We start from the raw sequence: 27050 nt of genomic DNA on the forward strand, positions 1-27050 counted from the left end.
GGTGCAGAGAGAACCGTGCTGGCTCCATGGGGGTGAGGAGAATGGTTTCTGGGCTCCAAGGTTGGAGCCCTTGTTCTGACCTCAGATCCCAGAAACTGAAGAATCCTATGTCCCCACCAGACACTCTCAAGGGGACATAGGATTGCTCTCTTAAAAAATAAAATTGTTTTTGTTAGCCACCTCCAGAGCAACAATCCTGAAGGATGCCCTAGAAATTCTACAAAATAAATTGTCCATTGTAAAATATGCTACTTACTTATGCCAGTTTTGCAAGGGGTCAGGCGTTGCTGTCGTGATCTACCTTGAAAAAGGAACATGACCTCCAATTTGTCTCAACAGGTAAGGATTTATTGTAAAGTTGTGATCATACAAACCTGTAGGTAAAACTGCTCTTAATAAGTCAGCATCTTAAAAACACATTTGTGCTCTTGGGTGAGAGACATTTATACTGTACTGCAACTTCCAAGGAGGACAGTTTTACAAATGCTTGCAAATTTTAGTGGAGAAAGGCCTTATTTTAACTGACAGAATAAAGTGCTCAAAATGTCAGATTGCATTTGGAAAAACCAAATAAAACATTGCACCAATAACACACTTGTAAGAGCAGTATGAAAGCTCCTGACTTCTCCCACAAGGCACGCTTAAGGATAATAGGCGTAAAGTAGCTTTCTTTTTGTCACAGTTGTGTACAATCCTGTTCACACTACTATTCTGTTCCGTGCTGCTGGGACCTAATCACTTATTTTTCATTGCTCTGTAGAGCTTAAGGCTGCAATCTTAATCATGTTTATATGGAAACTTATCGTATTCAAATCTCTCTGGATATTTCCAAGTACAGGTTATCTGGATTAGCATGGCAGGTTCATGCAACCAGTGTAATTAGGAAATTACTTCATAGAAGTTAGAACTTACTGAAGTCCTTATGTAAGGAAACTGCTACTTTTTTTCTTTTGGCAAGAATATATTAGGATGGTTGAAATGAAGAGAAACAAGATGAATTCTTTGGGGCCTCAACCTTAAGTGTCCTTTAAACATCGATAGTTCATAGGTGTAATATAGGAAAAATTACACAATATATTAAGAATCAAGTGCCAAATGTCAGGTCAACAAACTCATACAATTACAGTAAATGTGAATTTAAATACATTTCTCTTCTATATTGTCTGTCTTCTCTGGAGTATCTGGAAGTAAGCTGATCGCAACCACAGGTATGACACTGACATCAAGTTGGAGGACTCCCCTGAAAAAGGTTAAGTCATTAAAATCTAGACCAGAAATTCAAGATTTTTGTTATAACTTGGCTTTTTTAGTTTAAAAGTGGTTTAGGTTCACAACTGAAAACAGGACAAGAAAATGGTCTTAAATAGATGGGAAGCAGGGATCCGCAACCTCTGGCCCTAGCCTCTACCCATTAGGAAGGAAGGGAGGAAACTTTCAGGTGCATCAGTAAAAGGTTACTTATTTAAAGCCCCACACATTTCTTCCTCAGGGGCGTTACAAAAAGCTGCCTTCAGTCCTACCTCAGCGCTCATCTAGCAGCAGCAGCTATTCCATCCAAGAGGGAGGGAGAGGGAGAGAAAAGAAATAGGATATGCCATCAGCCCAGCCCCAGCTAGCCATCAAGACTGATCTCTTCCAGCAGGCCTATCCAGTAGAATTTTAGGATATTTTTAGTATGTTTTTAGGATGCTTTGAGGGTTTTTAAACAGTGTATGCCATGTTTTTAATCAGTATTTTATGCTTCTTGTGCCTCGCCTCGATCCAATTGGAGAGGCGGGTAAGAAATATATCATCATCATCATCATTGGAAATATAACATGTAAGAACTGGTGGCTGCATTTGTCCCTCACCCTCTGCTTCCGATCTTTTTTTTGTGTGTGTCATGTCTTTTCAGATTTGGATGGGGTTGGGCAAGATCTGCCACTTCTCCTGATCTGCCGCCTGAAGCGATAGTTTCACCCTGCCTCATGGGACGGCCCTGTCCGCATCTGTCAAACAGGAGTACTAATTAATTAGTTTTGACCAGGTCTTTGTTGAGCCTTGCTGGCCAGTCCTAGAGTGTTGTCTTAAAATCTTAGGTTTCTGGTAACTCACGTGTAGATTTGTGTGTACATTCCAATGTATGTTTCATGGGAGGGAAGGGAAATAGATAATAGTCTCTGACCCCTAAGCTATCACTTTGTGTCTGGTTGTGGTTGGTACACCTTGGTGTTCTAGTAAAAAATAAATAAATCCATAAGCCTGAAATCTGCCTGCCCTATGCCTCACCCTGATCTGCTCTGGAGGATTGAGGGACCTCTGGAATAGTGGGGGCCATGCCACTATTAGCTGCCGAGGGAGAGGAACTAGCAACCCACCCACCCTTTCTGCTAATGTGAATCCTCTCAGCAAATACTCCCACTGGCAAAAAAAGAAGCTGGATCCATCCCACACTCTAAGTTTCTATTGTAAGAGATTTGTGTTCCGCACCATTTATTTATTTATTTATTTATTTATTTATTTATTTATTATCCTGCCTTTTTTCCTTTTGCAAGGAACCCAAGATGGCATGCACAAACCTCTTCATCTCCACTTTATGCTCACAACAACCCTGTGAGGTAGATTAGCTGAGAGTCAGTGACTGGCCTGAAATCACCCAATGAGCTTCATGGCCGTGTGGAGACTAGAACCCAGATCTCTTGAGTCTAAGCCCAATGCTTTAACCACTACACCACACCATAATTTGACTGTCCTTTTTCCACTGTTCAGCTGACAAGTTACGAGACTGTACCAAGTTTTGTTTATATGTTTTATTAGCTAAATATATACAAATATGTGTATTGTATATTCTTTCTATTATAGAAGTTCAAATTACATTTTGCCTATGCACTTGAAGGTTTCTTTCCTCCCTTTTCCCCGCAACTGATGTCTTCCCACATTTCTTTCCTGGCCAACCCAAATTCCTCACCTTACTATTCTTTTCAGGTGATAGGTGCAAAATAGCATCTGAAGATACACAAGAGTATGACAACCGCATTTGAAATACAGAAAAATGAGTTAAGTGTAATGTGAGTGTGCTAAATTCAAATTTCGCCACCTCTTTATTCCAATACTTTGGAGAGTCCTACAGCTGTGAAACAATGAGCATTTTGGCATTGCAGCGAGAGGAAAAGATGCTTTTATTTGTTAATCACATGAAACCCCTGTTGCTGAAGTAAGTCTGCTTTTAGAAGATCAAATGTAAGAAGATACTTACCTAGGTTCACATGAGGGACAACACAGTTTTAAGACTTTTATGATTAAAGCTGCTCCAACCACTCCAACCACAATAACCTCCATAAGATTAAAGAATAGCGGGAAGGAGTTAAGCCAGAGTCTGCAGAGTTCTTTTCTCAGTTCTTCCACCCACTGGCACATCACCTGCAAATGGAACAACATTGCCACTGAAATGCATCTCCGACACCCTGAGCCTCACAGAAGACAGTATACTAAGATTTGGACCAATATAATCCCCGATCTTTTACTGAAGCTCAAGTGCTCTGATCTTAATGTCTTTAAGACCTCAACCATAATTTATTTACTGACAAATATACCATAAACTGTGGGTGTGTTTCACTCCAAATTAAGCATCTCTAAGTTCCATTGAGAACGAAAGAACAGCCCCAGTGGATCAAACCAGTAATCTGTCTAACCCAGAACCCTGTTTCCACAGTGGCCAGCTAGATGTCTCTGGAAAGCCTTCAAGGAGGTCATGAAGATAGCAGGCCTCACCTCCTATACGCCTGCAACAGCTGATAGTCCAAAATATACTTCCTCTGATCAGAGGCTTGCATCCAAAGACAAGCGAAAAGAGGGAAGTTCATGGAAGGAACACTACTGTTTCCTCCTCTTCCTTGCAGCTGTTTTAGCTCCCAAAAATGTTGATCCTCAAACATTTTCTCTGCTTGCCTTATCAACTTACGGTTTTCATGAGACTTTGGACTTGTTTACACCCTGAGTGCATTGCATGCATTGTATCTCCTCCTCTACCATAGTTCTTTAAAATAACCTAAGTACCATGACTGCCCCTTCAATCTCCTCTTAACTAATCCCTACGGTGTTTTTTTAAATTTCCTCTTCTGAAATTAAAAGTCTGCAGGACTTTCTGATCAAATTTACACTGATACGTTTAAATTGAAAGTGTTACTAAACGTTTGGTAACCATTATCTCTATATCATGGCTGATCTCCTCTTTTGTTGCTCCACAGCTATTTTAAGGCACAAACATGGATTGTAGCTAAACATTTTGTCTCTTTGTTTGACCTAGTTATAAATTTACCTAAAGTGAGGTTAGCTGAAGTTGCCCATTATCGCAATAATTTATCTTTTGCCTGCCTCCCTGACTTCTTTCTCTTCCTTAAGATTACCAGAAGTTTGGTCAGGATCATGATAGCATGGCTACAATATGATCTTAACTGTTTGTCTTGATATTTTTAGCCATAGTAATTCCAGGATTGAACTTCTGATGGTTTCCAATTTAGAGCACATAATGGTCTCCAATATCAATTCCAGTGCGTCTTACCCTGTCCTTTATTTAGATCTTATATTTTGTGTAGGGGATAATCACCATTCCATTAGATTTCTATATGTTTTCTTCTAATAACAGGCACTTTAACTTGTCCCTCTTGGTATTGAGACAGCTAGGATTAACATACAAATACCTATATATTTTGTCCTTTGGTATATATGTTCTTTGCGTGTGATTTTGGTTAAGATACCTTCAACTATTGGATTGGCTTTCCATTTCCTTTTCATGCTTATTTTATTTTTTTATTACATATATTTCCCACTTTCCTCCAGGGAGTCCAACGGCAGCCTACATGATCCTCCGCCTCTCCATTTCATCCTAACAACAACCCTGTGAGGTAGGTTAGGATGAGAGTCTGTGAGTGGCCCAAAGTCACCCATTGGGCTTCATGGCAGAGTAGTGACTGGAACCTAGGTCTCCCCCAGTCCTAGTCCAACACTAACCACTACTCCACACATGCTTATAATCAACTTTCTATCCTGTCAGGGGGAAAGAAACATCCAGATCACCATCCTTAAGAAGCCCCATTCAGTGATTCTCCTCACACATTCCATGAACGCAGGGAGCAGGCAGGAGCTCAGCTGAATCTCCTCCAGGATCTCCATTCCCAGGTGTGAAGGAATTGAGAACACCCAGTCCGGGCAACTGCCATCCTAAACTCAATCCCAGCCAGCTAAGAACTTGTGCTGGTACACTCTGTCCGCTATGTTTTGAGGGAGGGCCTACGCACAGCCTTTGGCCCTCTTTATTGTGTGGGGATTTTGGTGAAAACCCTGACCATTACAGAAAAAAGTTCATAAAATCAGATTTATTGTATAATTTTGTTCTTCAAGGGTTGGGGTCAGAATTTAGTGGGATTGGAGGAGGGGGGAAGCTTTGTGTGCAGAACACTCCAAATTCAATCCCTGCCTGTGAATCACCACAGAGGTGCTGCTGCTGCTCTTTGGAGTAGACCAGCCTTCCCCAAAATGGCATGCTCCAGACGTTTTGATTTCCACTCCCCTCAAAGGCCAGGAATGCTGGGAATTATACTCCAAAACATCTCAAAAGTGCCAGGTTGAGGAAGACTGCTGCAGACAATCCTGAACTAAATGCACTAATGGTCTGACTCGGTATAAGGCAGCTACCTATGTACCAACAGTCCTCTGCCCTCCTCCCCTGTGTTCCCTGCATCATGAGTCTCCTGGAGGGTCTGCATGCAGGCATCCCACTTCACCAATAGGAAAAGTGATGGCGACAGGAAGCATACCTTATAAGAGGATGGAAGCTCTGCTCTAAGAGGAGTCTCCGGCAATTTACCAGGCATTGCCTCTTCATCTACTGTAGTTTCTACTTGTCTGAGAAGGTAGTGACTGGTTGTTTGTAGTGGACTCTCAATATCCACTTTAAATACATAGATAGATATATAAAAAAAGAACAGGTTAGTTTAAAAGGTAGTGTGTGTGTTTTTAAAAAAATCACCTTTGCAGAGACCATTGAAAAGAAGCAGACTGGGGAAAGGGGCAGAATAAACTGGTGCTCCATTTGAGAATGTCCCAAAGTGCCTAAGTATTTATTTCACAATAAAAGTACAAAAGAAAAGCCAAATGTGACCCCACTAATTTGTCCTGCCTTTGAACGTGGAAAAGAGCCCATCTCTAGCTATTTTCTGACAGGCGCTTTGGATCGCATTTGACTCAGCCACTGCTCTGCAGGAAGGTCTCCTTTATACTCATTTGCTGCTTTGTTTTCTGCTTTACTCTTACTGTGTTTTTTAAGCAGTTTGGAAATGGCCTAAAAACTCATTAAATAATTTCATTAACTAAGTTCTCTCCTTTCTGATGCATGGATTGTAAGAATATGATGGGGGAAATGGTAAAAAATGAATGATAGCAGCAACCTCTATCACAGAGAGTAAAAGGTAAAATGTTGAAGCTCATTGTGATTATGTACCTTTTCCCGCGATGTTTGGAAGTGTGAACAAGGCGTCATTGTCCCTGGGAAGGGAATACAGCATGCTTTCCTTCAGCGGAACAGTGTAATTTGTGTGCCGAAGGACTCTTAAGTCCTTTACCAATATATCTATTTCAGTCACTTCATCTTGCTGAACCTGCAAAAGAAATTTAACAATATGAACAATCTCCTTGGAGAAAACGTGGTAGAAGCTTTTTTGAATTTATGTAAACTAAGAGGCAGGTGCGCAAAAAGTATAGAATTTCAAGAAGAACAATTACTTTGATTTAATGAAGACTCAATTCATGCTGCCCCTTTACCTAATCTCACTGAAAGAAGCGATTAAAGTAAAGGCAGAGGGGGTGATATACACTCTCTTCCCTAAAGAGCCCATCCTCCTTCTCCCAACCTGTTCTTTGATTACAGCAGTACCAGGGAAAGTGACTTACTCCACTCCATTATAAATAGGTTAAATATTTTCTTTCTATTAGGGACAGCATGGGGAAATATGAAAAAACAATATTTATTAGCAATAGCGATTTGCTTTTGAAAAAATAATTTAAAAAGGGCAGCATCTAAGATGGATTTTGCACCCAATGCTATTTTCTGCTTTTGCACATGAGTTACCAGTGTCAGTGGATTATCTGAGTTTCCAGTATTTTGAAAAAGACAATCAAAATTCAGGAATGGCCTAGGAGGTTACTGTGAAAGGGGAGCACAAAGAGCATTTAATGTCTCTGTGGTTGGCGATAATTCTGAAAACTAGTGGGGTACTGGCAAACCAATCCATCTCTCCCTATGCACTATAGGGAGTATTTTGCACTAGCACCTGGCTAGTACAAAAAGCCATGGAACAGCAACTGTTAGCCATGGCCTAGTTGAGAGAGAAAGGGGCTCTCCACATTAGACCAGATGGGAGGAAGAAAATGGCCTGCTCCCTTTCAAACAACACCCCCATTCTTGGACATGACTGACCAGGAAGACAAAGCATAACAGCAACCCTTGGACAATATTGTTGCCGAGAGCTAAAGTCTTGGGATGGGAAGGAGGCAGACCAAGCTGCCCTCTCCCTCTAACACAAGGAATTGAATGGGTTCAGATGCCAAGCCATAGCTCCCCATGGGTTATTTAACTCCTTATGAGCCGCAGCAACCATGAGCAGAAGGACGCATTTGCAACCACAGCTCAAGGACTGTCATGTTGTGTAAACTCAACAAGCATGTGTTATGTGAGGATTAAACAACCCTCACATAACTCTAAACAGACAATGGGTTATGCAAGGATTGTTTAACCCTCACTTGCTGGATTCGCGTGACATGACAACCACTGAGTGGGAGCTGCATATTCAAAATAGTGGCCTCCCAGTGGGCTGTCATATCTTATGAACAACCCCTCTGTTACCACCGGTGTACCCATATCTTTTTTTTTAATAGTTTTTATTTGAATTTTATTACACATACAATAATCATGTTACATCAACTTAATATACCACAATAATAAAATTTTAAAACTAGATAAAGTAATATAGAACTAACTCGTGCACCCTTATTCTCCTTTCCAAAATTGTAATGTATCCTGCACCGGTTTACTCCCTTTCCCTTCTTCCAGTGTACCCATATCAAGGGTGGGTGGTTCACCACAGATTTATATAATAGCAGTTTGTTACCTGCAGTTTTATTTTCTGTTCTTTTCCTAATGAACTTCCTTTTAGCTGCCACAACATGCTGAGCTGATATTTTTCCCCCAGTGTGCTTTTCCTATAGTATCAACATTTTTTTCCTGGCCTGTCACAACCAACACAACCTCATCATTATAAAGGTGAATTTAGAATTTTTGTCCAAAAATGCCTCACTGGGCAACATTGAATTCAACACTGACCCTTATCTGCCATTCTGCTGTTGGGTCTTTATGAGATTTGAGGCTTCCAACCTTATGGTGCTGTCTATGAAAGCCAATAGGATTAAGATGACAGAAGTTATTTGTGACCCATGCTACCTGAAAGAGTATGTAGCAACATCATAAACTGTAATGGGAAATCCTTAATAAATGATTGGTGAATTGTACAAAGCGCAGTTAACTGGAAGTGAATGACTCAATAAGGGGGTCTTGTTTCCAAGTAATTGTGGTTAGGAGAGTCTGCTGTTGTTATTGTTACAGCTTCAGCAATTGAGCTTATGATAATGGAAAGTTCTCCCTAAAAGGGGAAGAGAAAGAACCAATACCCACACAAGAGACCAGTGGGACATGCTCACTGCATAATTTCTGAAATCAAAGTTAGAGTATCCTCGTGTATTGGCTGGGTTTGTACATAATTCTAACCCATTATATGGGTTGTTGAATTCTGGGCTGTCATGATGTACAAACCCAGCTAGGATAATGAAGCATGGTTCGTTAACACAAGCAACCCAGAAAGAGTTTGTTGTTGGGTTGTGAATTCTTGGATGTTTAAATTTTTGTTATGTGTAAACCCAGGACCAAGAGTTGTTTTGCCAGAATACAGAGGCAATGGGCAATAGTAATAAAAAAAACCCCAAACAAACAAACCCCAGCTGCTCCACATGCCAGTACTACAGCGCCAGAAACGGATTTGGGATACAGGGAAGAACGGGTGAAACAAACAACCCAGCAATTAAGAGAACAAATCACAGTCTGTTCCATCGTCTGCCAGTCAAACCCTGAATAGGTCAAAAAACAATGGGTTAAATAAACCATAAGTTAGCATTATGTGCAAATCAGGTCATTAATTCCATGTCTGAGTGGTTTTCTTTGCTATCATTTTGTCACTATTTGCTCAGGTCACCTTAACTTTTCCAAAACTGAAATTTTGATTTGTGAAACTGGGGAAAAACAAAACACCCAGGCATAATGTTACCATAAGGGCCTTAATTACAATATGGAGATTTGTCAGTGGAGAGGAGTCCAGCAGGATGCTATAGTAGTTGGTGTAATCTTATCATTAGGCACCCTGGTTGGCTTCCAGATGCTGAACTTTAAATAAGTACATGATCAAGAACAACATATTCAATGACAAGGTGAAATGAGAGAGATTTGTATCCTTCACAGAATCATAGAATAGCAGAGTTGGAAGGGGCCTACAAGGCCATCGAGTCCAACCCCCTGCTCAATGCAGGAATCAACTCTAAAGCATCCCTGACAGATGGTTGTCCAGCTGCCTCTTGCATGCCTCTAGCGTGGGAGAGCCCACAACCTCCCTAGGTAACTGGTTCCATTGTCGTACTGCTCTAACAGTCAGGAAGATTTTCCTGATGTCCAGCTGGAATCTGGCTTCCTTTAACTTGAGCCCGTTATTCCGTGTCCTGCACTCTGGGAGGATCGTGAAGAGATCCTGGCCCTCCTCTGTGTGACAACTTTTTAAGTATTTGAAGAGTGCTATATGTCTCCCCTCAATCTTCTCTTCTCTAGGCTAAACATGCCCAGTTCTTTCAGTCTCTCTTCATAGGGCTTTGTTTCCAGACCCCTGATCATCCTGGTTGCCCTCATCTGAACACGTTCCAGCTTGTCTGCGTCCTTCTTGAATTGTGGAGCCTAGAATTGGACACAATACTGTAGATGAGGCCTAACCAGGGCCAAATAGAGAGGAACCAGTATCTCATGTGATTTGGAAGCTATACTTCTATTAATGCAGCCCAAAATAGCACTGGCCTTTCTTGCAGCCATATCGCACTGTTGGCTCATATTCAGCTTGTGATCTACAACAATTCCAAGATCCTTCTCGTTTGTAGTATTGCTGAGCCAAGTATCCCCCATCTTGTAACTGTACATTTGGTTTCTATTTCCTAGATGTAGAACTTGGCATTTATCTCTATTAAATTTCATTCTGTTGTTTTCAGCCCAGCACTCCAGCCTATCAAGATCACTTTGAAGTTTGTTTCTGTCTTCCGGGATATTAGCTATCCCACCCAATTTTGTGTCATCTGCAAATTTGATAAGCATTCCCTGCACCTCCTTGTCCAAACCATTAATAAAAATGTTGAAGAGCACTGGGCCCAGGACTGAGCCCTGCGGTACCCCACTCGATGCCTCTCCCCAGTTTGAGAAGGTTCCATTGATAAGTACTTTTTGAGTACGATTCTATAGCCAACTGTGAATCCACCTAATAGTTGTTCCATCTAGCCCACTTTTAGCAAGTTTGTTAATCAGAATGTCATGTGGTACTTTGTCAAAAGCTTTGCTGAAGTCAAGATATGACGTCCACAGCATTCCCACAGTCCATAAGGGAGGTTACCCTATCAAAAAATGAGATTAAATTAGTCTGACAGGATTTGTTCCTAACAAATCCATGTTGGCTTCTTGTAATCACTGCATTGATTTCAAGGTGTTTACAGATTGACTTCTTTATAACCTGGCTCCAGAATTTTCCCAGGGATGGATGTCAGACTGACTGTTCTGTAGTTCCCAGGTTCCTCCTTTTTGAAGATAGGGACAATGTTAGCCCTCCTCCAGTCGTCCGGCACCTCACCCGTCTTCCATGATTTTGCAAAGATAATAGACAAAGGTTCTGAGAATTCTTCCGCTAGCTCCTTCATTACTCTAGGATGAAGTTCATGAGGCCCTGGAGATTTGAACTCATTCAAGGAAATTCGGTGTTCTTTGACCATTTGTTTATCAATCTCAAACTGCAATCCTGCCCCCTCAACTTCTGCTTCATTTTTTCCAGGGGGGTCATAGACCCGCTTTTGGGAGAAGACCGAGGCAAAGTAGGAATTGAGCACTTCAGCCTTTTCTTTGTCGTCTGTTATCAATTTGCCATCCTCATTAAGCAGTTGAACCACCATTTCTTTCCTCTGTCTTTTACTACTCTCATATCTGAAGAAAGCCTTTTTATTGCTTTTAGCATCCCTCGCTAATCTCAGCTCATTCACAGTTTTAGCTCATTAAGGTTAATGCATTCCCTTAACTATTTTGCGGTTAAGCAGCATAGTTTCGCGTGTTGTCTGAACGGGGCCACAATGTAGGTATTTGGGTCCCAACCCTTTTGTCTTTGGCTCCACCCACCTCTGGAATGTGGCCCCCGCGAGCTTCTCTGAAACTGCCCTTCAACACCCCTGCATTACATTACAATTCCATTGAATTGTTGTTTTACATTCAGTATCTCAACTGCAAGAAGATCAAACCAGTCCATACTCCAGGAAATAAAGCCAGACTGCTCACTTGAGGGAATGGTATTAAAAGCAAAACTGAAGTACTTTGGCCACATAATGAGAAGACAGGATACCCTGGAGAAGAGGCTGATGCTAGGGAAAGTGGAAGGCAAAAGGAAGAGGGGCCGACCAAGGGCAAGATGGATGGAGGATATTCTGGAGGTGACAGACTTGACCTTGGGGGAGCTAGGGGTGGCAACGGCCGACAGAAAGCTCTGTCGTGGGCTGGTCCATGAAGTCACGAAGAGTCGGAAGCGACTGAACGAATAAACAACAATCTCAACTATGGTCAAAACAGAACAAATGTTTGATGAAGAATTCAAACGGCTGATTCAGCTAATGCTGGCAAGATGGACTTTGATCCAGCAACAGGTCTCTAAACTCGAACCAGCATCCTTATGAATTCAGAATTCCTTCATCAAACCACTGGCTTGTGCACAGTGATCCTGGGAGAAGTACTGCATCTATGTCACTTGCAAAAGCAAATTTATACCATCAGAATATTCAAAATGAATAATGATATCCTTCGTGGCTTTTTTCTGTTTCATTGAAAGAAACATCCCCAAACTTATCTAAAACGGGATAAGTTGTACATGGCTCCTAAAATAAGCTTTGGCAGTTCTACAAACAAATAGGATTAAAAAAAATACTCCATGTGAAAATTAGATGACAGCAGTATACAAAATCCTTGAAAGGCAGGTCAGTATTCATCTTCCATGGAAGTAACTACAGCATTTACTAAAAAGATATGCAACTAAGCTTGTTTGGCCTTTTTTTCATAAAAAGTTAAAACAAATTATGTACTCAGGGCCCATCCAAAGAAGATATGTAGTAGCATAAGTTTTAGGCACAGGACATACCGAAGAACTACACTGCCTATCCATGCTGGGGGGAAACGTGCTCCTGTGGATTGACAACTAGACCAGAAAATGCAATGATTTACAGCAGGGGTCGGTAATGTGATTCTTGCGGGCACCCTCCCAGACCCCCAACTGCGCTCACCAGACCCTGCTGGATCTCAGACCCCTCCTTCCCCCTGCCACTGCCTCTTCTTCATTCCCCACCTCCACAGCGGCTTTTCCTTTCCTCCCCACCATCCCAGTACCTTCCTTTCCTTTTCCCATCCGCCACTGCACACGCGCCACATTGCAGGAGCCTTTCCTTCATCCCATCACCGCTGCCTTTCCTTCCTTCATGGTCCCCCTGTCGCCACTGCACTGCCACCTTTCCTATCCTCCCACTATGCTCCCACCGATCAGGAGATAAGGTGAGAATGGCCGGAATTGTGGGGGAGAGAACGGGGTCATGAGCAGTGGGGAGAGGAGGAAGGAAATAGCCACGGGAAGAAGAAATAGTGAGAGGAAGAAATATGATTTACCTGCTTTCCATCAATTTCTGTCACCTCCTCCTGAACAACAATCAACTGCAAGTTGGAACTGGATGCCATTGGCCACTCATGGACCATAATGCGAACACTGATGATGCCGAACCGCTTCTGATCCAATATGGTGTCTGAGCTTCCACTTTCCACTAGCAACAAATAACTGTGTGTCATATAGTGGTCATACAGAGAGACACAATCTCTAAAAACAAGTTACACAGAAAATGGTAACTGGTGAGTTGCAAACTGGAACTTGCCCCATATTGCAGTATAGCAGCTTTCCCCAAGCTGATGTCCTCCAGATGTTTAATTTGGACAACAACTCCCAGCATCCCTGACTATTGGCCACACACTGGCTGGGGCTAATTGGAGTTGGTTCAAAATGTCCAAAGGGCAACAGGTTGGGGAAGGCTGCAGTATAGCATGGAATCAGCATCACTGATTACATAGTTCAAGGCTACTTTCGGGAGGAGTGGCCAAAGGGCCCAAAGGGGTGCAGAGTCTTTACTAAATGCAATCAGTAATAGCTTTTAAATCCCTGCCTTGGCATTGTTAAATTTCAAATGGAAACACCAGCAGCTTCTCTTGTCCTGTCAGGGTCACAGTAATTTTGTTCAGTGTTGCATAGTCATTCCCACCATTAAGTTGCCATGAACAAAGCCAGGGTAAGATACTTGGCAGTAAACAAAAGTGTAGCCTTTAAGCTGCAGAGAGCAAAGAGGAGACAGTGGTTCATGCAGAATGCTTTTGTGGACATGCTTTTGTGTAGGTAGACTTCCTGAACATGGTATTGTAGTTCAACCCATTGGGAGGGTTCCAGGCTTGGGAAGTCCAGTGTAGGATATATTTGAGAAAACTGTTCATTTGGGAACCATCATGGGTGTGTGCATCCTGCTGGCCTTCTCTTCTTTGGTGGCTCCCCTCTGCTATCACCAGAGTGGAGAGTACAAAAGGGCAGAAGGAGCCAGTTCCTTACGTCTGCCTTTTTCCTGCTGTGATCACTTATGTTTATTTCCGTAGTAGAACAGCCACTGCTGCTATTACCATGCTAAATTATTTTGCATGTTGAATAACTACTGCCAAGGAGTTCCCTGCTGGCAGTATGTGAGTGGCATCCATGGGCAACACTTATCCCACATTAGTATTTGGAGTTTTACGGTGGGTTGTTCAAAATGCCCCTATTTTTCTGCAAAGATTGGGATGTCTTTATTATTGGTAGAGACCCTCTCCGACCCTGGTCTTCCTCCACACTGACATCTCTCCCCCTGGCCCAGTAAGGCACCATGGATGGCTGCATGCCAGCATACTACTTTTCACACATGGGGAATAATAAAATGTATTACAACATCACTGAATCCTTTTATATTCTTGTTTTAAAAATGTGACAGGAACTCAAAGACCTGAAGTCAGTTAGATCTGACATTAAATCAACAGTAATTTGTGATTGAGAGCTGATTGCGCCTAAATATAATACATTTTCAGCCCATTCCTAAACATGTTTACTCAGATGTAAGTCCCACTGAGTTCAAGAGAACTAACTTCCTTTAGACATAAGCTTTTAGACTAGACCTATACTGAAGTTAGAAAGCATAGGAGCACTTTTACTACATCAAGCCACGATGACCCACTGCCTGGACTCCCTAAAGGAAATCATGTTTCGTTATTAATGTATAATGTTTTAGGCTTTCAAAAGCCAATTTTAAAAACACATTAGTACATCCTTAGTACAAGAGCTGATCATAAAGGGTAGATGATTTCAGAAGCTAATCTCGACACCAGCCAAAACCAACACATCAAGAAACTACTCTGCACATAAAAAGTTGCTCAGTGGCATGTAATTGCTCTGGCTTCATTAATTATGTAAAATGTTGCCTGTATACCCAAATCAGGAAGTTTCAGTCCAATGCAAGGCAAACAAGAGTGAAGAGAACAATAAAAGTTTCCCCCTTTGTAGAAACTGCAATTTTAAATTTGTAGTTCTTGGATAATACTTCCACCCTTTCGAGAAAACCATCAGTCCCAGCATAGATAGAATTTAAACTTAAGGGGAAAAAAGCTCTGCAATGATTATCTGAAACTACTCTCACAATGTCATATTATTATTTCTCCTACAGCAACTCATCTGGATATGTGCCAGCTTAAAAGAGGAGACAGACAGGGCTTATCAGGGTGGAGTCACATCCTTGCATTGATACTGCCCAGTCTGTTGCACAAATTCTTTGCCTTTCACAAATAAATTAACTTAAGAGTAACTTCGCTAAAGAGGAACTTAGCATTCCGTAAAATCAGGATTTGAACACAGTTTGTATGTGAGTACACAATTTTAGTCTTCTATTAGTTTTAAATATCCTAAGAGCAGTTTTTTTAAAAACAGTAGAGATGCATAGAGTATAATACCACTTAGGGCACAATCCTATGTTTACAGAGAAAAAAAATACTTTTTTACATACATAGGATTGCACCATTAGTTATTATACAAATTGTGAATTGCATGGAAACACACAACACAGGTAACGAATTAAGCATACTCACATATTAAAGTCTGACACTTTATCCGTGCAACTCCACTCTTCAGCGGGAAGTCATTTACATACACCTGGCCATTAACATAGGAGATATTAAGGACAACCTAAAAAAAACCACAGAACCACATCTATGTTAAATGTACACATTTTAAAATACAAGGATAAGCATCATATGTTGCTTAATCTAAATAATCAAGATCTAAATTCAAACACAGATGTAAGAAATTAAGTATTCATTCATTTTAGTAATGCTGATATTTATTACAAATGGTTTACATTGCTAAAAAAACCCAAAAAACAAACATAAAAGCTTACAAGCAATGTCCTTCTGAAATCAATGTCTATATTACTACTGATCAGTGGTTGTGAATTGCACCTAAAAATATAACCTATGAAATGTCTGCATCTCTATATGAAAAAGTTAATACGCAGCAAGAGGAATATAAAATGTATATGAGAAAGAGTCTAGAGGATGACACACCAGTGTTGAATTTGGAAAACTAAGTTCAGACTCTTGCTCAGCTACTCATTCAGTAGAGAGCCACTATTTCTCTGTTTCAATGGTCATCTTTAAGATGGGAACAGTCCCTTAATTCAGCCCTGCCCCCAGGACCTCTCACCAGCACCAGCAAGAGGACCGGGGTCAGGTCTTTAACTGTCCCTTCAGTGTCTCTCACAGCCATTGCCACTGAAAGCTCATGGCCAGAAGCAGTTGATAACATCTGTACAGAGCAGACCCTGAAGAACAACAACTCTCCCCCTGCCCAGGACCTGGCTTTGCCACCATCACACATATGAGAGAAGCAGAACAAAGAGCCACATGATGCCATATATGATGCCATTGATGGAACCTGGTATTCTAGATCTGCCATTGCTAAAGCAGTATGTTTCAAAATATAAATCTGACTGTGTAATTGTGAACTACTTTGAGAACCACCTATGATTGAAAAGTGGTATACAGACATGGTGAAATACATACATACACACACACACCCCTGTCAGAACTGTGAAAAATAATAAAGCCAGCCAGGTTTGCCAATAAATACCCCCCAAAACTTACCTTCTAGCCTTTACAGGCCAGACACAAGATAATATAACAGGTGACCAAGCTATTTGCTAGAAGGAATCATTATTTGGAGTATTTCTGAAGAAATTAGTAAATTTACTAGGCTATTATGATGATTAGTAAGAACCTAAACACATGTTAAATTTCTACTGATGAAACAAAAACAGTTGGGTAATAGTATAGGAAGTCTGACATACCTGTCCTTCCTGAATGTCCCCGTTGTTTTCCAATGTATTAACTTTAATCCTGATGCTTTCCTGCAAGGGTGTAAGGATAGGGAAGAAGTTTGAATGAATGAATGAAAGAAAGAAATGTGTGAAGTATTCATCAATATAGCATCACAAGACCAAGTAGTTAATTCGGTTTCCAGTTTGAGTGATGACGAGATATGCTCTCTCAAGAACTACCAGTCCCAGAGCTCCTAGTGTGTAGGCAGGAGGGAGGGACCACTGGTGGAAGGAACAAAGTGCCATAACAATCATGGACATTGATCCCACAGACAGTGGGAGCCAGGACTTACTGACCCCAAATTTATGAAAGCAAATATCTTGTTCTCTCTTTCTCTTACTCTCTAAGAACATAAGAAGTGCCCTGATGCTGGATCAGACCAAGGGTCCATCTAGTCCAGCACTCTGTTCACACAGTGGCCAACCAGCCATCGACCAGGGATGAACAAGCAGGACATCAACAGCACCCTCGCACCCATGTTCCCCAGCAACACTCTCTCTCTCTCTCTCTCTCTCTCACACACACACACACACACTTCAAAAGCTGTAATACATCTATTGGCCTTTTGTTTAATTGTACAATTGGTAGCAATATATATTTAATCTGGGGCTGGTGATTTATTTGCTTTCAATTTGTCAATAAGGTTAAGAACTTCATCTTTTGTCACCGCTATTTGCCGCAGTTCCTCAGATTCCATTCCTGAAAACTTCAGTTCAGGCACAGGTATCTGTCCTGTATCCTCTGCAGTGAACACGGATGCAAAAAATTCATTTAGCTCCTCTGCAATCTCCCTGTCCTCCTTTAGTACTCCCTTAACTCCATCATCATCCAACGGTCCAACTGCTTCCCTAGCTGGTTTCCTGCTTCTGATATATTTAAAGAATTCTTTATTCTTGGCCTTGATATTAGTGATGCATTCTTCAAAATGCTTTTTTGCATCTCTTATTGTTTGCTTGCATCGCCTTTGTGCAAGCTCGTGCTCCCTTTTATTTTCCTCACTTGGGCAAGACTTCCATTTTCTGAAGGAAGCCCTCTTTTCTACAACAGCTTCTTTGGCACTGCTTGTTACCCATGCTGGTGACCTCTTAGACTTGGTGCTACCTTTCCTAACCTGTAGAATACATTTTAGTTGAGCTTCTATTATTGTGTTTTTGAGTAAGCTCCATGCATTTTGCAAGGATTTAACCCTCTTGATTCCCCTTTTCAACTCTCTTTTCACCAGTTCCCTCATTTTGGAGAAGTTTCCTCTTTTGAAGTCAAATGTGACTGCGTTGGACTTCCTGGGCAATTTCTCACTTACGTATATATTGAATCTGATAGCACTGTGGTCACTGTTACCGATTGAACATATATCGCTTCACATCCTAAAATGCATCTTAATATACATAATGTCTCCAATCATTACATGTGTATTTTAATGGATATAAAAAGCTCACTGAAGAGAAGAAACAAAACTCCTTTTTACATGTGCACAATTCTCAGTAATTTGACATTTTAAAGAACTTCTACCCTTACCTAAAAGTATCCAATCAAGGTCTTCCTGTTCTACACGAAATATTCCCCCCATATGTCAGGGGCTGCTCAGCCATTATTCCTCTACTCTCCCCAAGACACTAACTATCACTAACAGGCCTTCAGCACATACACTCATTTACCCAAACATGGGGAGAGGTGAACGATCAGGCCAGAAGATCCTACAATTATTTGAGGTGGGGTCCTTCCTGATCCTATGAGATTAAATCTGCAAGGTCAGGGTGGATCCCATTCTGCCCAATGCTTTTGTTTGTACTAAAAAACAGGGTGAAGAACGTGTGTCTGCCAATTTGACTGCTACTGCAGCGCTGAGATAAAGGCGTGCTTAACCGTTACCCCATGGGCCACTTTTGCAAACAAGATCACTCCTCCCTCAAGCTACTTTTCCACCCACAGGGGAAAGGATAGGGGGTCCCTGTGGGTAGGGAAAGCAGCGGTGTGTGATCCTGATCACACAAAACAATCCATAATGAAAAGGCTGAACAGAACATTCCACCAGTTCCATTGTTGTCATAAAATTCAAGTTTGCTTCCTCCACACTACTTTCCAATTAGGAGAGTAATTATGGGTCTCCCTCCTCACATGCGCTTGGCCCTCAAGAACACTGCTTTCCCACCACGTCAGAGAGGAAGGTTCTAGCCTCATCTTTGTAAGGAAGGGATGTTTTGGCCTACAACCCACATCAGTCCTAAGCAGCATAGCCAAAGATGAAGGATGATGGGTAGGGCAAAATATTGGGAGGGCCACAAGTTGCCCACCCCTGATGTAAGGCATGTCTATGTGAGGGTTGTTGGTTTTTTTTTTTTTTTACTATGGAAGAACACTCAGTCATGTGTGCCTTCACCTTCAATCTCAAGAAGGACTAGACAGTCCAGTCCAGATTTTATTTATTTAAGGTCATAGCCATTACCCAAGTTCTTCTTTTCCTTTTACCTCAATCAGTACTTTTTATTTTATTGTTTGGAGAAAGTTTGCATAATGACATATTGTGGCTTCCTTTTACATATTTAGTTTTCCATTCACAGACCTACCGTATTTCTTCAATTGTAAGATGCCATCGATTGTAAGACGCACACTAATTTCAGTACCACCAACAGAAAAAAAAACCCTAAGACACACCTGCGATTCTAAGACGCACCCCGTTTTTAGAGATGTTTATATGGGGGGAAAAGTGTGTCTTAGAATTGAAGAAATATAGTAATACAAATTATACAAATTTAACTAATCAATGTTTACATTCAAATTACATTGAACAAAGTTGCATCTCACAACATTAATATATCCACCACTGCATTTTTCTTAGTTTACTCAAAAATAAGCACTCTAACAATTAGCAGATAAAAAAATACTTCTAACTTAATAAGATCACATTATGGAGATTCATTACTAGGGTGACTCAAAGATTTCCTTATCTATGAGAAATGTAGAAGAAATGCCAAAATTCAAATATATTGCTAACTTGCAGTCCTATTCATTTCAATGTCATTTATCCCATAGAACTTAAAAAGTAACATACAAGACAGGACATGAACATGCATGACATTATTTGGACTGTAGTCAAAATTATCTCATATTAACCGGTAGTCGCTACATTAGATCCCCCCCAAATGTTCATTCAGCAATAATTACCAGTCTCTTTACCCTTGTAGCTTTCTTGCCTTTCCAAGTACATATTACATATGCTACACGACTGGGTGGAAGTATTTTCTGCTTTAACTTAATAACCTTTTATTTCAAAGCTCCCTGTGCCTTTTCATAATTCTGTGTATTAGATTCCACAATGTCTCCTTTGTGACTCAAATGCAAAGAATGACGAACTCAAATTAACAGGCCAAAATGTGTGGGGGTGGTGCAGCAGTGAAACATATCAGGAAAATCAGAAGAGGGAAAGTCTGTGTTGCGTAAGTATTTGGGAAAACACAGAAATTGTGCAACAGTGGTCATGTAGGAGGATTGTATCAAAAGCAAATTACTGCACATACTTTTTTTGCCTTTCATTGGGTGTTTTTCTTTAAACCTTCCATCTAACAGTTTTTCAAAAAGATGTTTTTAAAATAGCTGTATTCTGAAGATAAATTCACAAAAGTAGGTTCTGGTGCCATTTGGTGCCTTTGCTGTATGAGAATAAAGAAAGGGGAAAGTGTACAGGACTTGCTCTTCTGAAATCAACAGAAGTGTCCCCATCTGGAATGGGAGATCCCACTCTCTCTTACATGATAAAGTTCCGGCAAGTTACAAGAAACACTAAAGAGATGTCAACTGGCCTTACAATTGCAATCCTATATGTGAGGTTAGATGCTGATGCTAGGGAAAGTGGAAGGCAAAAGGAAGAGGGGCCAACCAAGGGCAAGATGGATGGATGATATTCTGGAGGTGACGCTCTCTATCTTGGAGGAGCTAGGGGTGGCGACGGCCAACAGAAAGCTCTGGCGTGGGCTGGTCCATGAAGTCACGAAGAGTCGGAAGCGACTGAACGAATAAACAACAACATGTGAGGAAGAGACAAGGGAATTTGCTGGCTGCCTCCTTTAGAGAGTGTAGGTGGAGGCACTGGTACAGCATTGCTCAGACACTTCGCAAAGTAAGAGACCTTCTGGGTAAACTAATTGCTGGGTCATTCAGGCAAAAAGCTGAGTGTCAAACTGAGCACAGGGCTTAGGGACAAGTAGAGTTAGATGGGTTATATGCACAGAAATATTTTAGGCAATGGGTTGGATATAGATGTAATCGTACTTAGAGTAGACCCACTGAAATAAAAGGGACTAAAATTAGTCATGTCTAACTTAATCTTCATTAATTCTAATGGGTCTATTCTAAGTATGGCTGTCTGCATCCCACCCAATGTTTATGTGCTTTCTTTTACACAGTACATTTATAAAAAGGCATATTTTGAACAGATCTTACTTGGCATAAAGGACACTGTTCTGCTGCTTGTTGCCTTTTTGATAAAATGATACAACTTTTTAAATGGTGCTAATGCTCTTAAACAATTCTGACCCTTCACCTTTCTCTATAAAGACCTATGTGCCCAACGAAATGCCACATTTAAATGTTTTTTAGGGTAAAGTGCTGGTTGTTTTGCTTCCAGCAATAGAAACAATGGCTCTAAAACAGATGCTCAAGTACCAAACAAAATGGTACACAATTGCTCCAAGTTTGCAAGAAATACTAATAAAAACTCCCTCTGCAGCTGGGCTGACAGATTCCGCCTTCAAGAAGAAGGCAAGCAGCCAATATCACAGTGTAAAGCAGTACACAAGCTCTGTAGCCAGCTTCTTTAAGCAGCCCTTGCTTAGTTTGGGTTTTCTACCCATTAACTGCTAACATAGGCTAATATAGGTGATTGAGAAGTACTGTAAAGTTGGGGTGGGGGGAGAGAGAAAGGGAAAAGTAGGATAAAAAGAGGAAGATCATTCCAGGGCAGTGGAAATATAGGAAACTAGAAGCATTTTGTAGGATAAAAGAACTTCTGACCTTCCTCTTAAAAATTATCCTGTTGTTGATCTCATGGCTGCCCCGCACTCAGATAGCAGCTATACAGGAAAGCAAATCACCCAAGAGCCTCAAATTTCTAGGAGGCCAAAGCCTTAGCAAATGCATGACTACTGATCAATCTTTTTACCCTCTATGGTCGTACAAACAGCATGTGATACTACTGTAAGGATTATTGAGAAATAAATGCCTTCTTTACACAGAAATATTATGTTGTCATCTATTCCTCAACTTCCAGTGGATGATGGAGGGAAATTCCCCTATGATCCACTCTTCTTTCTCTGCAGTGAAGTGAATCACTCTGGAAGAGCTTACACTGATGTTTTGGCCTACAACTCCCATCAGCCCTAGCCAGCATAGCCAATGGTGAGGGATCATGGGAGTTATAGGCCAAAACATCTGAAGGACCATAATTTGCATACCCCTACAGTAAGGAAGCATGAACAAACTGGTCAGGAGTAGATAGGCTGGTACTCTTATTTCAAAGAAGAGTCTCCAGCTTCCCACTCCTTTCTTCTCTAAAATACAGGATGCCTCCCATGTTGCTTCAAGAAGCAAACTTCTTGTAATGTCTAGTACAAGCCTATCAGTACCAAAAGCAAGGAACAGGTGGGACTAATAAATGAGGCTTTTACTTGATAGTTCCCCATAAAGTGGATCTTTCTACGTTAATCCACCCCTCTGAAAACCAGGGGTAAAATCAGCCAAATCAGATCCCTTTTCAGAAATTTGATTTGTGAACTTTTTAGGGTGCAATCCTATGCATGTTTAGACAGGAAACAAAAGTCCTATAACTACATGTTGGCTGGGGAATATTGATTTTTCCCTCCAGCCTAAACATGCATAGATTTGCACCCTTTAAACAAATAGCTAGCCATCAGAGGCTGAAAGCAGTCCTGTCATAATGGTTTGAAAATGACAGTGCTCCATTGTGATTCTAAACTTCAAACTAACACAAACACAACATGCGACTACCTCAAAGAAGCCACTAGTAATACACACAAACCATGTAACATATTAACAAACTGCCTATCCGTTTCCCTTTAGTCTCCACATTTTGCTGAGGTCTTACATATCACACTCAATCACAAATCATATTATAAATAAATTATTAAATAATGACAGGTTCTCTCTCCTAGTAGGCAACCTGTTTTGGGCACTGTATTCATAACATCCTCATTGAGTTCCTTGCATGTGCCTGTGTATAAATAGCCATGCAGTCGCTGTACTTCATGCAAATATCCAAGCCACACAAGGCCTGATACCGCAGATTATACAATTCTGCATATATATTAATATACATATTAAGGGGTTTCATTGGAAAGCAACCCTCCCCATCCAAACTGTGCAAGCCTTCGCATTTCACACAGATATACACCATACACGACTCGCGCGTCTAAGGCTCAGGCTTCCACTTGGCACCACAGAGAAGACACAAACAACTCAATGGCGTGTGTCTACCTACAACATCACCCACATTCCGTGGCCAGAGTTGAGGTGTCACCTGAAAGAAATCAAGGGGCACCCCCTTTTCGTTCCTCGTTTGTATCTGGCTCTTCTTGCGAGGGCTGGTCCCCCTTCTGTTCGCCCGTTTCCTCCCCCAGCCGCCCCCACCCCCGCCAAGTACTGCCGAGAAAGGGGGCTGCCAGGAGACTTTGCCCAAGCCTACCTGACTAACGAGCTGGGGGAAAGCGGCTGTGGGGGCCAGAGTGGCCAAGCAGGGGGCCCCCAGGAGAAGGAACCCCGCCATCAGCCGAAGGAACTCGCGTGGCCCCAGCACCGCCTCCATCTTGGGAGCCGGGAAATAAAACTAAGTGAAACATCAACAAAGCAAGAGGCGGAGCAGAAGCTGGGAGGAGTCCGGCAGGCAGTGGAGGCGGCAACCACCGAGAAGACTGCGGGATAAGAAAAGATACTGTTGGAGGAAAACAGATCTCCTCGGGTTGGGAAAAGCGGTTTCCCTTGGGAAAAACGTACGAGTCGGAGCCAAGAAGCAAAGCAAGCCCCATGGCTCCGCATCCCAGCACCGCTCCGAGCCAAAGGGAAGGGGGAGAGGGCAGGTCTGAGGGGAAAGAAGCTTTCTCGGAGAACTGGGACCTTCCGCGGCTTAGCACAAATGAAAATAGACCGGCGTGGCTCGTCACAATGCCCCACTTTATTCAATGGGACTTGTTTTGAAGTACAGAGATGGTCAACGAAGACTCCCCAACACTATCCCTGATACGGCCCAACCCTGACCTTCAAATATATTATGGCTTACAACAAAATATTTTTAAAAGTCAGAAAATCAGTAATGCAGTAAAAGAAGCTAAAAATAGCACAACTCTCAACGCAGCATCAAAATAATCTGAGCAAAACATTACAAATTAAAACGCCTTAGAAAACAAAAAAGTAATTTGCGGGGCACCAAGAAAACCTTTCCTGGGAGGGCATTCCAAAGCTGGGGAGCCACCACTGAAAAGTCCCTCTCTCCTTGGAAGCCAACTGCCATTCCTCAAATGGCTGGAGAAAGGCAAGGTAAGGCAAAGCTATGAAGCTGCAATCTTCAGAGTAAGTTCCATTCAACACAGTGGCAATGTGAAGATTTAATAAATAATTTGTTATTCTGAAGGTGGGTGAATTCATGTGCCTGCTTTTGTTTCATCGGATCACAGTGCTGAAATCTATGTAGACAAATGAAGCATTGGCCACTCTGTCATTAAACTTTTCATAAGCCTAAAGGGGGGAAATCAATCAGGTTTTCTGAATGTGAACTAAGGAGCAAAAGGCACATTAGGCCCTTTCAGAAGATCCGTATGCATCTTGTCACATGGACTGAAGATAGGAATGGGGTAAGGGAATAAACTTGCTGCATGATCTGATATACTTAATCCCATTTAAATAGCCTGGTTTCATAGAACCAGGTTATTAACAGGGGAAAGCTGTCATTAAAATCCACTGGGGAAAAATAAAATAATGTGATTCTTTTATACCCATAAACATAGGTAGCTGTCATATGCTGGGATCTATCTAGCCCAGTACTGTTGCTGCTAATAGGCAGTGGGTCTCCAGGGTTTCAGAGGCAGGATTCTTTCCTAATCCTACCTGGAGATATAGGGGGTTGAACCTAGGACCTTCTCCTTGCAAAGCATGGACTCTACCATTGAGCTACAGTCCTTTCCCATATAAAAAATGTTCATACTTGCTTGACAGTTTATAACTGTGTGTTGAGTTGAACCCTATTTTGACAATTTGTAGAGTTAATGAATCTTTGATGAGATTGACGGTAATGACTCCTCCTAAACCATTTTGTTCCGTCAGCTGAAGGCCTATTGGGAACTCTTTCCATTTGGTTAATGAGTGACCTACAATTTACATCTCCAGTTGCTACATTGTAGAGGGCATGTGAATGATTGCATAGCAACTGCGCCAGAGAGTCTTCACGTTTCCCCCTTCCTCTTCTGAATGAGGCTGCAGTTGGTGCCTAACAATTGAGCTCCCTGGCAAGTCAGTGTGAAAGGGGGAGTATAAGGAGAGCTGGGGGGCATTGAGTTCCATCCTGGTCAGATATGAATGAACCCTCCACAAAGCACACCTGACCTTTTAGGAGTAGGGTATAACTCAGTGACAGAGCACATGCTTTGGGCACATGCACAAGGTCTTGGATTCAGTCCCTGGAATCTCCAAGTAGGGGGTGTGGAGAACATGTGACCTTCCAGGTTTTGGACTGCAACTCCCATCTAGCCTTGCCAGTATGACCAGTGGTGAGGAATGTTAGGGTTTGCAGTCCCACACCACTTTGGAGGGCCACGCATTCCCTACCCCACTGAGCTAGAAGGAGCAATGCTTTGATTCAGTTTAAGGCAGCTTCCTGTGTTTTGTTTTGCCTTGTGAGGATTTCCACCATTAAAGGTGACCTAAAAATAACTGAAAATAAAATAAATATCTGAAACTGAGGGACAGGAACTATTTTTAGTATATGGCAGGATGTCTGAGTGAACTATTGAGTACTGATTCTTATCAGACCCTTTGTACTCAAGAATAACACCAAATGCACACCTATGGTGTCAATTAAGAGGGTGCAGTGCACATAAGTGGGAACCAGTGTTTCTTGTCTCCAGCCATGCATATTTGAAAAAGGGAAATCACATTAATAATGCATGTGCTTTCAATAACTGAAGCACTCCATGCTTTTTTTATTTGTATGTCTGTACCTGAGTACACAATGTCTTAAAGGAAGAAACCTTGAGTTACAGCAGTTTTGCAAGGCCAATATCTGACTATAATGTATACTGGCATATTGCCTGAAAGTAAGATGCTTGGTTTCTGCCTCATTAATACATGGACTCTGGGGTTTACTTTTAGACAGACATTAAGTTTACTAACAAGGACCCAATAATAACTTTTGAAGTGAATGTACAAATTAGACATTTCCCTTGGATACTTCCACAAAGTTATGGAAATTAATAAACCATGATTGAATACCCACACACATGGTGGGGATGTGTATGAATGAGTCCCTCCATACGCTTATTTTTGGTTTTTGTATGCCCCAAACTTTGGGAAATGTTTCCTTGTTTTTCCAAACCTTGCACTGTCACTCAATTTTGTTTCCAAGCAGTAGCTGTAGTGATTGTCACTCACCTCCATATATCCACATTTCTTCTTGCCCGTTTGCTTCCAGGCCTGTTAGGAATGGCAGTTTTTGCCATTATTATTATTACATTTATATCCCACATTTTTTTCCTCCTTAAGAAACCCAAGGCGGGGTGCATAATCCCCTTCCTTTCCATTTTATCCTCACAATAACCCTGTGAGGTAGGTTAGGCTGAGAGAGTGGCCCAGAGTAACCCAGCGATCTTCATGGCCAAATGGGGGCTAGAAACTGGATCTCCTGACTCGCAGTCCAATACTCTAACCACTACACCACACTGGCACTTGACAGATTTCAATCCTATGCAAGTTTATTTCGGAGTAAACACTGAATTCAATGGAATTACTTCTAAGTAATCAAGGATAGAGTTAGACTATGCTTAGGATCTCATAGCTTAAGAAACCCTAATTAATTTCAGTGAAATGTACTTTCCATTTAAAAATGCTTAGGAATTGGGCCATGTATGACATTTCTGTGCATGTTTATTCAGAATTAAGTTTCACCAAATTCCGTGAGGTTTATTCCCTAGTAAGTGTGTAAGAAGATTGTAGA

General features: G+C 41.5%; 1 protein-coding gene across 1 annotated transcript; it reads right to left on the bottom strand.

The window, feature by feature from the left end:
• Positions 1 to 326: 326 nt before the first annotated feature.
• GINM1 (glycosylated integral membrane protein 1) lies at positions 327 to 23689 on the bottom strand. Its single transcript, XM_063124547.1, has 8 exons — positions 23535 to 23689; positions 16810 to 16869; positions 15554 to 15650; positions 13019 to 13170; positions 6479 to 6635; positions 5796 to 5929; positions 3236 to 3399; positions 327 to 1240 (listed from the first exon to the last, which is right to left on the bottom strand). The coding sequence occupies exons 1-8, from the start codon at positions 23652 to 23654 to the stop codon at positions 1138 to 1140; spliced, it is 987 nt and encodes a 328-aa protein (XP_062980617.1). The 5' UTR covers positions 23655 to 23689; the 3' UTR covers positions 327 to 1137.
• Positions 23690 to 27050: the final 3361 nt, after the last annotated feature.

The sequence above is a fragment of the Elgaria multicarinata genome, chromosome 4 (assembly GCF_023053635.1).
Source record: "Elgaria multicarinata webbii isolate HBS135686 ecotype San Diego chromosome 4, rElgMul1.1.pri, whole genome shotgun sequence".
Classification (NCBI taxonomy): Eukaryota; Metazoa; Chordata; class Lepidosauria; order Squamata; family Anguidae; genus Elgaria; species Elgaria multicarinata.

Coding starts and splice junctions, on each gene's coding strand:
- GINM1 (XM_063124547.1), bottom strand. CDS start 23,654: ATGGAGGCGGTGCTGGGGCCACGCGAGTTCCTTCGGCTGATGGCGGGG. Junction 5,930..6,478: donor TCCAAACATCGCGGGAAAAG/GTACATAATCAC, acceptor ATGTATTTAAAG/TGGATATTGAGAGTCCACTA. Junction 3,400..5,795: donor AGCTTCCATCCTCTTATAAG/GTATGCTTCCTG, acceptor TTCCATTTGCAG/GTGATGTGCCAGTGGGTGGA.